Genomic DNA, 16,370 nt, shown 5'->3' with positions numbered 1-16,370 from the left:
TCCTGTGTACTTTTTTTTTTACTATGTATTTTTGACTATTTTCGACTATTTTCAACTGGCTGCAACTATGGAATGGATTACCTAATGTTTTTAATTTTTTTCCCCCGATTGTACGAGACCCCTGTGTGTGTAATGAGGGATCACCGTGAGGACGGTGATCACTGAAAATATTTTGTGACTACCGGTACTTGAAAGAGGTTCAAAAATGGTTAAAAATCCAGGCACTGACTGTACCCTGTTTAAAAAAAAAACTGGCACTCAATGAGTTGTGATATTATACAAACAAATATCACCCTTATCAGACTACATATTAATCTAAATTTCCCAAAAGAAAATGCATGCATTTCATTCAGTGTCACACTGAGGAAGGCAGCAGACGTGCCGAAACGCGTCCGTTTCTCTAGGTAGACAAACCTATTAAAAAAGAACATTAGAAACTACTCAAGAGAGTGGTTTCTCTCTTGAGTTTAATTTCATTCAGTTTACCAGAAACAGGGAATGGGATAAAACTTATCCCCACCGGCCATAAAACTTAATGACCAGAGGAGGCATATCAAAAGGAGAGGCATTGATCCCCCACCCTGCTCGTACATAAAAATGAAGAGATGTGGCTCACAGACAACTGACTGTGCCCTTATAAGGCCTCTGGCCATGAGTTGCATCCCACCACGCCAGATAGCTGTGCCAAAGCCTTATTTAGCCTGCAGGCTCTCTCTCTCTCACACACATACACACACACACACACACACACACACACACACACACACACACACACACACACACACACACACACACACACACACACACACACACACACACACACACACACACACACACACACACACACACACACACACACACACACACACACACACACACACACACTGATCCTGACATCCACAATGGAGCAGTGGTGGAACCTTTTGATCTCCTGTCCAAGTCTCCAGGCCGACCACACACCACAGTGTTTCCTCTCATCTCCTCTTACAGGAGGAGATGGCCCACAACAACACAAGGATGTTTTCCTTTGGCAGGATGAAAATAATCCTGTTTACACACCTTTTGTACAGATTCTACAAATGCCTTCTAAATCTGTATTTCTCAAACATTCAAGATTAGGGCTGTGAATCGTCTGCTATCTCACGATTCGATTCCGATTCTTGGGGTCACGATTCCGATTTTTATCGATTTTTTTTTTCTTCAAAACAAACGATTCTCGATTCAAAATGATTCTCGATTCAAAACGATTCTTGAAAACATAGGATTTCAGGATCCACTCCAATCTGCTGGCATGAGAACAGAGTACATTTATGTAGCTTTTATAATTGTAAAGGTTTTATCAACTGATAATAACACACAAAGGTAAATCCAAAATCCTCCCCCCAAAAAAACAAACAAAAAAAAACTTTATTTTTTATTTTTATTTTTTAAATGTTTTTTTTTAATTTTTTTATGAGAATCGATTCTGAATCGTCCAACAGTAGAATCGTGATTCGTATTCGAATCGATTTTTTCCAACACCCCTATTCAAGATGTTTCTAAAATGTTAAAAAAAAATCCAGATATACAAGCTTGCATCGCGGCATGAAGTGACGCGCTGTGAGCTTGTATATCTGCTATTTTTGAATTGCTGACGCAAGAATCTAAAAGGCCACTGATGCTTTCCCGGTTTTAATGGGTTAAAATTGAGATTAAATGAAAACCCTTTTAGCACATATCCCTGGTCATATTGTGCGCATACTGTATTTAAGCATATGTGCTAAGTTCTAGCCGATTAAATAATAGGGAATTTAACGGTACCTCATTTACTGTAGCTGGGGACCCCCTGGAAACCCCTCAGGGACCTCTGGGGATCCCTGGAGCCCACTTTTAGAAACACTGGCCTACAGTAGAAGTGAAGACAGTGTTTGTGGGTCGTGTCCCCCCTCCTCCCCCATGCTTGACTATGTGTACTACTAGACATCTCCCTTGCTAAAGTTGATAATATCCTTTATATGGGCTATGACTTTATGAAATCGCTTTAGAATGGAGGAAAATGCGCTCACAAAATGAATTATAGTACAAAACAAATTATGGAACTTTAATTGTGTTGACTGAGTGATTGAATGGGTGCTTTCACCGACTGGATGTGTTTGAATTTCTCGGTGTTGAGACTTAACGGTCGTGGTAAGGTTTCATGTGATATGACAGGAAAAGGCCCTCAAACTCGACCCTGCTGTCCGGGCATCCGCCTGGCGGTCACTGTGACTGTCCACATTCTGGATAATAAGAGCATACACAGTGGCCCTGTCCTTATAATATGGAGGCAACCCGCTGTAGAGAACAGTGTAGTTCGAAGCAGCTGCCCATGTCCACCTCCACGAATTCGTCCAGGGGACATGGCTCGCCTTGCCTCTGCTCAGGCACTCTTGTCTTGCAAGAAAGATGACATGATAAGGAACCAGGCGCGTTCTCACACCGTCCATCTCTGACCCTGCCTCTTATTAGGCAGACGGCAGAGGAATTGATCCACCCTAATTCCTCCGTCTCTTATTATTAGCCACCAGCGGTACACACCGTCATAACTCAGGACAGCGCCTGCTGAGCTATACTGAAGGAGTTGTTACGTTATGGGCAGAGCTAACGAGCTCCGTACTGCCAGAGAACCGAGCAGGGGGGGGGGGGGGGCAGCGGATAGGAGAGAGATGGGGAGTAGAACTCGACCGATGTATCGGTTTGGCCAATGTACCGGCCATTATTTTACTTTTTTTAACAACATAGGTATGGGCAATTATGCAGCCGATGTCCTGGTTTTGTAACCACTTTAAACCTGGCCATCCCTATTTTGGGCATGTCATTATATATAACATTTTCAAAGGTTCAAAGGTTTTCAGAAAATTTCCAAAATAGCAGATCGACAGCGCGTTGCAGCGTGACACGTTTTGAGCTTGTCGATCTGCTTTTTTTAGCGGTGCCAACCGCTCTAAGCTTGACTTTGTCCGTATGTCCGTCCGTGGAAGCACGGGATGAGCACGGGATTTCAAACAGCTATAACTCCAGTTTGCAGCATGCCACCAAGTCCAAATATGGTATGTGGACTTAGACCACCAATAGGGATGAGCATGAATTGCTGAAGTTATCAAAGAGGGGTCCAGGGACCCCCAAGCACGGGATGAGCACGGGATTTTAAACAGCTATAACTCCAGTTTGCAGCATGCCACCAAGTCCAAATATGGTATGTGGACTTAGACCACCAATAGGGACGAGCATGAATTGCTGAAGTTAGCAAAGAGGGGTCCAGGGACCCCCAGCGTATGTTATGTTTGTCCGTCCGTGGAAGCACGGGATGAGCACGGGATTTCAAACAGCTATAACTCAAGTTTGCAGCATGGCACCAAGTCCAAATATGGCATATGGACTTAGACCACCAATCGGGACGAGCATGAATTGCTGAAGTTATCAAAGAGGAGTCCAGGGACCCCCAGCGTATGTTATGTCCGTCCGTCCGTGGAAGCACGGGATGAGCACGGGATTTTAAACAGCTATAACTCCAGTTTGCAGCATGCCACCAAGTCCATATATGGTATGTGGACTTAGACCACCAATAGGGACGAGCATGAATTGCTGAAGTTATCAAAGAGGGGTCCAGGGACCCCCAAGCACGGGATGAGCACGGGATTTTAAACAGCTATAACTCCAGTTTGCAGCATGCCACCAAGTCCACATTTGGTATGTGGACTTAGACCACCAATAGGGACGAGCATGAATTGCTGAAGCCCCGCCCCCTCTGTCTTCCCATTGGCTGGCCTTTAAACAGGCATAACTCAAGTTCACAGCATGCTAGGGAGTACAAATTTTGTACATGGACTAAAACCACCAATAGGGACGAACTGTAATTACTTAAGCCCCGCCCCCTCTGTCTGCCCATTGGCTGGGCTTTAAACAGCCATCATTCCAGTTTGCAGCATGCTACCAAGTAAAAATTTGGTAAGTGGACTCAGACCACCAATAGGGACGAACTGAAATGAGTTAAGCCCCCCCCAAAGGCACCGCTTCCTTCACACAGGGTGTGATTTTTTTATAGGGCTTAAGTGGTTACATAAAAAGCTATATTTTTTTATTTGTGTATAAGTTGCACTTTTTGACAAAATATTGGTCAAATATCGGCATCAGACCCAAAGATCTGGCAGGAGTCAGGCTTTAGAGGGGAGACGGAGATGGGGAGAGCTGGTGGGAAGATTAACGGATGGCAAGAAGTCTTTACAAATGAAAGGGCCAAGGTGAAGCCTGAGTTATGAATAATGCACAAGGAGATTTGACAAGCCTCGGCCGCAAGGTCTGCCCCTGCTCCTCTGGCAGACAGCCCAACACAGGGACGCGGGAAGGGGCTAAAGGGTGAAGCCCTCCTTATACAATCAGTCAGGCTGGGAGGAGACGGCACTAAATTACTTTCCACCCCACTCTTACATCTCTTAAGTGGCCTTTGCTGAAGAGAACGGACCTGTTTAAACACAGAGCCCCTTTCTATGTGCCACTAAAGATCAGGAATGATTGTCAGGATCGTGCCTCCTTTGCTGTTTCACCTGCTCCCAAGCTGCAGTGTGTTTTCCTTTCAAACCGGCAAAGTTCTTCTCAGTGCACAGTTTCAGAATAACCAGAGGAACGGACAGAACAGGATGTGGACCAAATGATAAATTATTGTTATGCGTTTATGGCTATGATGGACCTCTTTTCTTATATATTTCAGTCAGCAATATGTCACTTGACTGAATAGGCCAGAAATGGCTGATAAGAAAAAGAATATTCATTAATTCATTGATTTGCATTCTGAAGTGCTTTAAGATCATTGTCTTGAATCTTCCAGGGGTAGTGAGAGTGTCGATCTTGAGGAGGCGCTGAAGATAATTCCATGTGTTTGGTGCACAAAAACTCTTGGCAGATTTTCCAAATTCATAATACACCTGTAGTAGGTAGTAGAGCAATATATATGGGGTACATTTCATGGTGAATATCCTATAAAGGATTGATGGATCAAAAGATACAAGTGTTTATCATGCCTCTGTGCCAGAGGGAACCAACCAGCTTTGTCGTGTAGAATGCAATGGCCAGTGTCCTAGGGAACTCCAGTAATGAATCTGAAGGAGAACGATAAACTGAGTCGAGGGGTTTGTGAGTGGAAGCAGCATGTCTGTGTTTGTAGATTATATCAGCATAGTCTAGGACTGATGGATAGACCGTCTCAAATAATACTCTTCCTACAATTCAAAGGGAAACGGGATCTGTTTTGAGTTTTTGCTGCAGTTTGTTGATAACATTTTCAACATGTGTAAGATTTCTCAAGCGAAACACCTAAATATTAATATTCTGTGACTCAATATTGCTACCGTTCAATGTAGTTAGGTGTAGACTGTTCAAATCAATATCTCTTGCTCTAGTTTCACTTGCATTGAGTACTAATTTACATCAAATGCATCTTGAAAAGGAGTAAAAATGTGTAGGTTGTTTTGCTGACAGTCAGCCAAACAATACAGAAACACAGGTCAGATATAAAATATTGTAAATAAACAAGACTAGGCCCAGAACGTATCCTTGTGTAACACATCACTGGTAAATAAATAGAATAAAAACTGAATGGATATTTCCAGCTTTCTCACACTGAAATCTTTTGTAAGGTGGTGAGACAGTAGGCTGAAGGGGCTTAGTTGAACTGTAATAAAACCCAGCAGTTGAAAACACTGAATGCATAGGATAGTGGGTATTAAATCTAGGCATAATCCTCACCGCAATACTGTATGAGCCCAGGAAGGAGGACTCAGGTGGGTCCATTATAGGCAGGCCAGAAGGTAAAAGCCTACAGGAATGCAAAGTCAGTTCATTGTTAGTTGATAAAAAAAAAAGGTGTGAGCCTTCCTGGGAAGGATGGAGGCCATCTAGTTTAAAAAGCTGAGTCATATTTAAAAAGGCAGCAAAATTGTATGTGCAGTGAAATGTCAACTCTGAATTATTTATTGGTTATTTTTAACACGCACACAAAGTATAAAAAATGGACCTTTTGCTTAACACGAGATTAGGTACCAGTGCCCATTTGCCCCACAGCGTTATAATATTAATAACATGTATTTTTAGAGTAGTCCCATTCACTTTATAAATCCATACGTGTACATTTAAATTTAGATTAATCTTCAATCCCCCATAACAATGAAATCTCTTGCATGGCTTGGTGTTATGGGAAAGCGCTGATAGGCCAAAAGGACACGGCTGCAACGCTAAGAATGTTGCAGTGAAAACGTGAAGAAATGCAAACGTGTTCACTCTGTGTTCGTTTGTTTACTCGCCCAGGTCATTGAGGCAAGCAGGTCTGAAAAGCTGTGAGAATACATGCACCAGTATGGGCTTTATCGCAGATTGGCACACACGTGGCATGCGGTATGCATGCATGTGTGCTTGCACATTCGGTCACACTATGTGTTTGTGCTTTGTACATGTAATTCAGACTCGGTTCCTACTTCCTTATGTCAGCATCTAAATTGACTATTTAAGCACTTATCAGATGCTCTTATCCTGCTCAATTTACAATGTGCAAGATGAGAGTAAATGACATAAGCCCTCGTCAACAAAACGTCAGGGTGAATGGTAAAAAAAATAGAGAGCAAAGAAAGTGCTACAAAGTAACTAGGATATCAGGTAAACATCATACCTGGCATCTGCCCAAGCAGCGTGTTATCTAAATAACATTCTTAGCATTTGTGGGAAAGCAATTGGTCTATCTAAATAAGATCTCCTCGTGCCTCCCCTGCAAACCCTTTATGCGAGGAAATCAACAGGAGTGGATAGGTGTTTGGAAGCTGTCAGGAGACTGATAAAACACAATCACAGACACAGTCGGTCTGAGGCACTTTAACGACAGTTTAAAAAGACATGATACACCATTGTGTCTTTTAGTTTGAAGACAAGTCAATCAAAACTTTATTTATATAGCACTTTTCATACAGTCGGATGCAACACAAAGTACTTGACATAATAGAACATAAAATGATCAAACAATTCAAGAACTGAGATGAAAAACAAGGCCAAATATAGCTGCAAGCAGCGATAATACGGGGCCAGTGAATAGAGAGAGAGAGAGACATGGAAACGGAATAGATTGAAGAGAGAGAGAGAGTGACATTGAAACAATAGATTGATGAGAGAGAGAGATGGAAACATAATGGTTTGATTGGACATCTCAACCTACTGCCATTAACAGGATTCGAACTCTCAACCTTCAGACTAATAGGCTGCAACACTACCTATAGTGCTATAGCTTTGTCCAGGCTGATATTGTCTGTTGAAGATCATAAACTCTTGCCTTCTTTCATGAACCAAGCCCCTGTTTCACTAACACTAAGATCACTCGTTCACAAACCATTTACCAATGAAGAAATTGTACATCTCCTCAGAACCAAAACTAGTGAAAGTAGCCGATCTACAAGCTCACAAACCATGAAAAGTTGTGAGATTGTAGATCAGCTATTTTCAGAATGAAGTATGTCATACGTTGAAAAAACGTACTCTCAAATAAGCATTTCAGGTTATCTTTACCATTTGCACATGTATTCATTGATACAGTCATGTTGTTTGCAATTCAACTTAAATTATGTCTGCATCAAGTTAGACTTGAACTGGCGACCTTGAGATTGTGAGGCATTCATTTAAGGGAGACGCCATTGGCCCAACAGACAAGTAACTGTGAAAAAGGAGATCACACAGATGATACAGTTTCACGCAAATAGCTGAAAAATCCTGGGTTTAAGTGTTTTTCAAACTGCTCAAAATTGCGGACAATCTAAGGGTGGAGCTTACTGGTCAAAGCGATAGATGTGTTCCTCATGAGTCAAGGCACAAGTGTAAGGAAGTTTCACGACTTTCGGCCAAACGAGGCATGACTTATGCCTGTTTAAAGTCTGCCTTTTCAAAAAATTGCTATAGCGCCCCCTTTTGGCCAATTGGAGTAAGATTGGTTTCAGTGATATTTGGAATGACCCTGTACATTTCTGCAAAGTTTCAAAGAAATGTGAGTCTGCATGTATGTTTTAGGCACAGATGAATAATTTTCATAAAACTGTAATAGTTAAAATCTATCTCCTCCTGGGATTTTTGAGCAATCTGCACGAAACGTTTACCACTTGAACTTTGGACCTCTGCCTACAAAAATTTCCAACGGATTTTCCATAAGTGAAAAAATGCAGAAGTTAGGAGCCAATGACTGTTTTTCATATAATTCAAAATGGTGGGAGATCTAAAGGTCAGAGGTCAAAAGTCAGACCACGAAAGTTGTCGGGAATGAAGAGACGCATGTGTGTATCGAAGTTTCATGGTTGTAGGTCAAACAGGGCATGAGTTGTACCTGTTCAAAGTTGGCACTTTCAATTGAGTGCTATAGCGCCACCCTTTGACGAATGAGTGTGAGAATTATTTCTTGGTAGTTTTTCATGAGCATCTACCATATGGCCGAGTTTCGTAAAAAGCGTATGCACGGTTAAGCCAGAACTGGCAAAAACAAGTATTTTTCAAACTGCTCAAAATTGCGGAAAATCTTAGGGCGGAGCTTAATGGTCAAATCGATACGTGTGTTCCTCATGAGTCAAGGCACACGTGTAAGCAAGTTTCACGACTTTCGGCCAAACGAGGCATGACTTATGCCTGTTTAAAGTCTGCCTTTTCAAAAAATTGCTATAGCGCCCCCTTTTGGCCAATTGGAGTAAGATTGGTTTCAGTGATATTTGGAATGACCCTGTACATTTCTGCAAAGTTTCAAAGAAATGTGAGTCTGCATGTATGTTTTAGGCACAGATGAATAATTTTCATAAAACTGTAATAGTTAAAATCTATCTCCTCCTGGGATTTTTGAGCAATCTGCACGAAACGTTTCGTACTTGAACTTTGGACCACTTTCTACAAAAATTTCCAACGGATTTTCCATAAGTGAAAAAATGCAGAAGTTAGGAGCCAATGACTGTTTTTCATATAATTCAAAATGGTGGGAGATCTAAAGGTCAGAGGTCAAAAGTCAGAGTGTGAAAGTTGTTAAGCATGAGGAGACGCATATGTGTATCCAAGTTTCATGGCTGTAGGTCAAACAGGGCATGAATTGTACCTGGTCAAAGTTGGCATTTTCAATTGAGTGCTATAGCGCCACCTTTGGACGAAAGATTGTGAGAATTATTTTTTGATCGTTTTTCATGACCATCTACCATATGGCCGAGTTTCGTAAAAACCGACAGCGCGGTTCAGCCAGAACTGCGAAAAGTGGCAGAAGAAGAAGTGACAGAATAATGCGAATAACAATACGTGTCCAGAGCAGAGCTCTGGCCCCGTAACTAGACGCGTCGCAATTGGCAATTGCAAAGTGTGGTTGCGCCGACGCCGGTCGGGACTCGAGTAATACGCTGGGAGGAATACCGTCGGAGACTGCGCCAATTACATTGTCACGTCACTCCTGAGATCGCTTGCGTTTCATTTTGAAGGGACTGACTCCCCCAAAAATCATGTTTTTGCATCAAACGGTGACATTTTGCGCATTCGTGGCGCCCCCTATGGGTCAAAGTGGAAATGCTTTTGGGGAGTCGTTGAGTAAATCACCCTCGACATGTGATTTAAATTTGGGATCGATTGGACGTTTCGTTCGTGATTTTTGACATTTTTGGTAAAACGGGTCCCTCCCACTAACTTTGGAAACAATTTACGGAAGAACGGTAAGGACTATGAAAATGCCGTTTGGATATGTTTACCGCATGGGCCCAGAGATCATGTGTACCGATTTCTGTGACATTTGGACAAAATATGTTGGAGGAGGAGCTAAAAGTGTGGTTTGAAGAAAATTCAAAATGGCGGAGAATCTATCCAGACGGAAATGGGCGTGGCCTATATGGGGAGTTGCGTCGTGACCCAAGGAATCCAGGGGAAAATACATTTTGATTTTACGACCTACGGTTCAAGAGTTATAGGCCAAAACGTAAAGTGGGCTGTTATAGCGCCACCATGTGGCCGACTGGTGTGATTATTTTTTAAATAATTTAGCAATAAACTATTAACCTCCCCTCCAAGTCTTGTAACTGTAGCCCTTACGGTTTCCGAGAAAGAAATACTTGAATGGGAGTTTTTGCAATTCCCATGAAAGTGAATGGGGAAATTTAATGCACTAATAAATCAATATCAAAAAATCTATCCATACGCAAATGGGCGTGGCCTATATGGGGAGTTGCGTAATGACCCAAGGAATCTAGGGAAAAAGGGTTAGGGTTAGGGTTAGGGTTAGGGTTAGGTCGTAAAATTTTGATTTTACGACCTACGGTTCAAGAGTTATAGGCCAAAAGGTAAAGTGGGCTCTTATAGCGCCACCATGAGGTCGAATGGTGTAATATTTGTTTAAATAATTTGGCAATAAACTATGAACCTCCCCTCAAAGTCTGGTAACTGTAGCTCTTACGGTTTCTGAGAAAAAAATACTTGAATTTTAGTGTTTTCACTTTTCCATTGAAGTGGATGGGGAAATTTAATGCACTAATAAATCAATATCAATTAAACTATGCTACCAATCTCTTAGCCTTATGCAAGTGCACGATTCCCGGTCAGACCGGTCATTTTGACATATAGCACTAAATTGGGAAAAATAAACTGTGGGAGGAGTAGCGGCCCGAAGTATTGTTTATCTATAAATAAATAAACAAAGTATAAGGAGTACTATAGTCTGGTTGCCCTGTTAGGGCAACCACACTAATGAGGAAACACCAGAGACAGCAGAGAGACCAATACATGGCACAATATACACAACAAGAAACAGCCAAAGGTAAAAGTCAAACAAAATGCTATCAAATACGTTTGAATAAATAGATTGCAGTCAAGTACTAAGGGATAAACAAATGAAATAAATACAGATTATGAAAAAAAGAATTATCATGGAAATGGTGTGGCTTCATGTGGCTTCATGGCCTGGCCAGCCTATGACATCAGTGGTCTATGACGTACCTATGACATATGACTCAAAATGTATGCACGGTTTCAGTCCAACCTGAGCCCCTTTGACTTACATTATGAAATCAAAGGTAAATATTTCAAAAATGTATATAAAACACACACAGAGACAGAGAGACACAGAGAGAGACCCGACCCACATATAGACTGCTAGCCTCCTGCAGAGCCATTCCATAACAAGAAAAATAAATATAAAAGAAAGACAGTGGGTACAAACTGGGACACAGTGTACACTACACTAATGAGCGGAGGTAAAAGTAATGCAAGTGAAAGGAACAACTATATAAAGTTGTTGTTTGGGCCCTTGGACTGGGTGTATCTCCCCTTCACTGTCATTACTTTTTCCTCATTAGTGTAGCACACACACACACACACACACACACACACACACACACACACACACACACACACACACACACACACACACACACACACACACACACACACACACACACACACACAGTACTGTATGTCCTCCCTGTACCAGGGAGGGGACAGTACAGTACATGCCTAAAGGTATTCTCCTGCCACCAATTGTTATGGGTGCCTTTTTGCATTGACTTCTAATGCAATAGGTTTATAGTCCACTACTTACTTTAACAACTGTAGCCCTATTTTATACTTACATTTAATTTTTATTTATTTTAAAATATATTGAATATTTGCAGCACAAGCTCACAACGCATAGCATCCCAATGCTTTTTTTTTAATGTCCGGGAATCTCCGGTTTTGCAAAGGCGCACGTTGAGTGCCATAACCAGAGATCTCTGTGAAATTGTTTTTTTCCTTCTTTTTTTTTCCCCCACAAGGGGCGGGCTAGCGCAATTTTGGAATCACCCACGGTGCCTCTTAAATGGAGGGACAGATGGATCACTGTGCCAAAAAACCTCCCTTCCGTCCGCTCCCATTCTATCTCCTTGATAAAAACCTCCAGATCTCCATAACTTTTTACAGTGGTGAAAACGAGCCATTTTCGATGCACGATCACTCCGCAATGGCGACTCGCGTGATAGATGTTATTGTTCCAGGCGTTAGCCAGGACCATCGATCGTCGTGCACGCGCATCCATTGTTTACATATGGGTGCTCGTCGTCGATTCTACAGCTCTAAACAGCGCAGCGTAAACGGTGAGATCGCTGGCACTAGACCCTGTTTTAATAAACCTCTGGCACCTATTGAGTTAACTCTCTCACTTCCAGACTTATATCTGGCTGCGTTTGCCCACTGCCAGCGATTTTTCGATTTTCTTACCTCTTTCAAGTAGTCACATAATATTTATCTCCAGTATGATCGATCTCCTGATGGTTGCTAATCACAGCGGGTTTCACTGTGCTACCGAAAAAGAAAAAAAAATGTCATCGCGACCTCCTCGTTCAATTTTATACGCCTTTGAAAATATCATGTTTCGGCCAAAAATACATAGTAAAAAAAAAAGATACACAGGAGCCGAGATACAGCCTTTTTAAGTAATAAGTTAACCAAGAAGTGAATGGAGCAGCAAATCTTTGGATCACAATATAAAAAAATCGGCATAAGTCGTTCTTGGCAGCCAGGGCGTTGTCGTTCTTGGCAGTAAGAGAGTTAATAATGGCCAATATAGGGGCACCAGAGGTTGAAAGTGGTTAATGAATATATCCTTATTTTAACCAACCTGTATGGTAATGCAATAAAACTAACACATGTAGTGTTTGGAGGTGGTCTCCATACTCTTTCATTGAGACATTTAGACCCTGGTGTGTGGGGTAGGACAACTACTGCTTGGGAATGATGGACACCACAGTAGATGCACCACTATCTTTATTGTAGTTTGGACATGGCAATTACCTCTGTGTTGGAAGAGGACATCATATAAAGCTTACACACTGCAGCTATAACGTATCGTTTAGTTTTTTTGTTGTTGTATTGTTATTATGATTCTACTGTAACTTTTCCCCTGATTTTGCTATACTCGGTGCGGGCCGCATGCGCTGCCTGGCAGCACCATAAATATGAGTTTCACGAGAAGCTGGCATAAAGAGATGATAGGCAGTCTGCTCTGCTCTGCACCCAGGGGAATTTTCATTATTTCAATTTCAGATGTGTCTGTTATTGTGCAGTTGTGCAGTCAATCATAGTACCACACACGTGCCTCCCTGCCAGGACTTGCGTTTCCTTTGTCTCTGCCCGCAGCCAGTATGACTCACTCCACAGAGTAGATAATTGTATCAATCTCTCTCTGTCTCCCCCCTCTCTCTCTCTCTTGGTCTCCCTCTCTTTCTCTCTTTCTCTCTCCCTCCGTCAGTATTAAGATGGTGTTCATGTGGACCAGTGGGGACACCTTCAAGACCGGGTACTTCCTGCTCACGCAGGCTCCCGTGCAGTTCTGGACGTGTGGCCTGCTCCAGGTGTGCGTTGACTTTGCCATCCTGTTTCAGGTGTACTACTACAGCCGCTATCCGCAGAAACCCGTGTCCCACACCGTCTCGCACACGACCAGCGCCAAGGCCCTCTGAAAGCACCCACCTCCTCCTAGCTCTGGCAAGAGAACGCCCTGTGCAGGTTAAAGTCATACTGTGCAACTTTATCAACTAAACAAGTGTTTTTTTTTCCACTGGGATATTTTCCTCAACAGCCATTCCCCATTCCTCCAGTGTTAAAAAAGGCACCGGAAACGTACCAGAAAGTTAATATAGCCGACAACATTTCTTTAAAAGATTATCCTTTGTGTTCGGACCCTGGAGAATTGGCTTTGGAGCGGTACTTATGTGATTTTGTTTTGAACTGAGTTCTCGAACAGGCCGTAGTCAGATGCTGTAAAGACAATGGAGCTACCAGAAGTATCGCCAAAACCACTACTAAAACGACTGTTACACAGTATGACTTAAACTCTTACATAGGCTCCGTTACGGCCCAGCCAATCAGTGGCTTACCGAGACAGCAGACCCTCCGTCGCTGGAATTGTTTTCATTAGATGGTGGGTCTTACTGTGTGAGACTAAATCTTACACATAACACGCACGCAATGCACAGAGGGGCTCCGAGTGGTGGTCGTGTGATTGTGCACACATGACAATGCCAAGACAAGTACAGGAGCACCCCGTCTCTATGTACACACAGATAAAACCCACACTCATAAATAAGGCATGCACGTGCACAAACACTTGGTAGTGTTTGACTGTTGTGCTGCCACACAGGATTGGTGAAGGACACTTGTATACACTCAAATGAATGGGACCTTTAGCTTATTTATTACTCAGTCGACGAGTCTGTGTATGCGTCAGTGTGCTTGTGTGACCGGTGAAGGAGTAGATATCCTGGAATATACCTGTGCATGTATATGGAATATTATGCACATAAAATGAATATATTTTGCAGCTGTACGCACCGAGAACCTGTGCAGACACTTCAGGAGATGCGTCCAGCTTGCTTTTCCTTTTACACTGAAGAATGTTGCATGAAAAACCTCTGCCTTAACAGATTTTTCAAACATGACTCTCTGGGCTGGCTACTTCACCAGCAATATAATAAAATGTGAATGCAGTAGGTACACAACTTTCACTGAATGTATAAAATGGCATTGTTATTTTCCCCGCTGTGGAGAAAAGTTGGTCAGTCTACTCTCCCGCGGATTGGAGAGATTGACATCTGTGTGCTGGAATTGGCAAACGGACTTACAGGCAACCTGAAAAAATCAGCTTTACCAAAAAACATTTATGAATAAATGAAAAGGCTTGGGAAGCCAGTGTGCAATCTGGAGCTTCACTTGACTGGCAAAGTTGATGACCTTGGAAATGACAGAGAAACTTTGTGCTGTACTGCTCCACTATCCTGAAAAGTTGTCAAAATGCAGAAAGTTTTGAAACTTTTTTGTACAGTAACACTGTGTAGTGCTGTTAAAGGGGGAAGTGATTTAACAAAATGTTTTTGTTAAAAAGGCAAAGCTCTATATATTCCGATGTTTGTTATGTCGGGATATCAATTTTATCCAATCAGGAGAGAGAACCCCACTAAACTTGTGCCAGTTCCAATTTTTTATCTGTTCATATTTTTTTTGTTTCATCACTTCCAGTTTCACTTGTTTGTCCTGTATCCTGTATGACCTTTCTCTCCTGATTGGATAAAATTGGCAAACTCGCTAAAGCAATGATTACTATCAGAATATAGATTTAACACTTATTTTAACAACAATGTGTTGCGATGAAACCCGTTATTTTCCTCTTCTGAAGGAATAGCTGCCATGTTCATTACCCACAGCCAACGCATTTTCTGTCGTTTTTTTTTTTTTGTATAGAGAAATACGTAAATGTAACCGCCGGTCATTCAGTGCCATTTTTCTCCATTTGTCAATAGGGTACTGTAGACTAGTTTAACATTCTGCCCTCGTCCAAGCCTCAAGCAGTAGGGTTTCACATTTTGTTCAAAGGGGGACCACAATGAATTCCCTGTGTATATGTCTTTCTCTACTGTTTAATATTTCAGATGTCTCCTGTCAGCTGCAGGGCAGACATGGTAGAATGGTTCACATGGTTCACAGTGGATGAGGTACAGCAGTATGTAGCACTTGTGCCCACACATACATACAGTACCAGCCCTTTTATTCACTGGCCAATTGATTTTTATGTAGTCTTTTTAATTGTAGTATCTTTAACCACACCTCTTTGTTGTACGTCAATAGGCAATCTGCAAGCTCACAAAGCGGTGCGTTGCAGCACCTTTTGAGCTTGTAAATCAGCTATTTTCACTGAATGTTCGCCTATTATGACTATTGAGCAGAATAGGGACACTAGCGTTCATGTGGTTATCCCTGGCGTTTTTTTGCTTGCTTGTTTGTTTGTTTTTGTCGCTCAACAAAGTACAGGGCTTACTGACAGGTTCAATGCAAAAACAATCCTCTTCGTCCCGACTGCGTCCCAATTGTCGTCCCAAATACATATTTTTACGTCCCCGGGATGCCGTTAGTCTCCAGCCCTGCTTACTGTATGTGGTTAACCCATTAAGACCTGGAACTGTGTCATTTTTAGATTTGAGCAAAAAAGCATTATTTTACACTTTTGGCTATTCAAAAATAGCAGATATACAAGCTCATAGCGCGGCACCGAGTGCCGCGCTACGAGCTTGTAGATCTGCTATTTTTGAAAAATCGTGAAAATGTGTGCAAATCTTCTGAATATATATATTTTTAAAGCGAACATTCAAAAAGCGAACTCAAATCTTTGCTTCTGGGGGGTCCCTGGAACAAAATATTTTGATGGGTCCGCGGCCAAATACATATAATTTTGGGGGTCCTTGACATGAAAAAGATTGAGCACCACTGATATAGAAACATACGTTTTTTCAGAATACTGTTGAGATTTAGGAGACGTGTAGAATCGGCTTCAGGTCTCAATGGGTTAAATACTT

At 42.1% G+C, this 16,370-nt stretch overlaps 1 protein-coding gene across 3 annotated transcripts in view; it reads left to right on the top strand.

Annotated features, from left to right (window-relative positions):
• Nucleotides 1–15,983, top strand: part of slc66a2 (solute carrier family 66 member 2) — a 44,317-nt gene extending 28,334 nt beyond the window's left edge. For all 3 annotated transcript variants that reach the window (XM_084081281.1, XM_084081282.1, XM_084081280.1), the window contains one exon: nt 13,274–15,983. In XM_084081281.1, the coding sequence (XP_083937407.1) occupies nt 13,274–13,484 (211 nt within the window). In that variant the 3' untranslated portion in view covers nt 13,485–15,983. The remainder of the gene's footprint in view (nt 1–13,273) is intronic.
• The last annotated feature ends 387 nt before the right edge of the window (nt 15,984–16,370 follow it).

This window comes from Gymnoscopelus microlampas (assembly GCF_963454915.1).
Source record: "Gymnoscopelus microlampas genome assembly, chromosome: 15".
Taxonomy (NCBI): Eukaryota; Metazoa; Chordata; class Actinopteri; order Myctophiformes; family Myctophidae; genus Gymnoscopelus; species Gymnoscopelus microlampas.
Note: the sequence above shows the minus strand (reverse complement) of the source record. Positions and strands in the feature narration are given on the sequence as shown.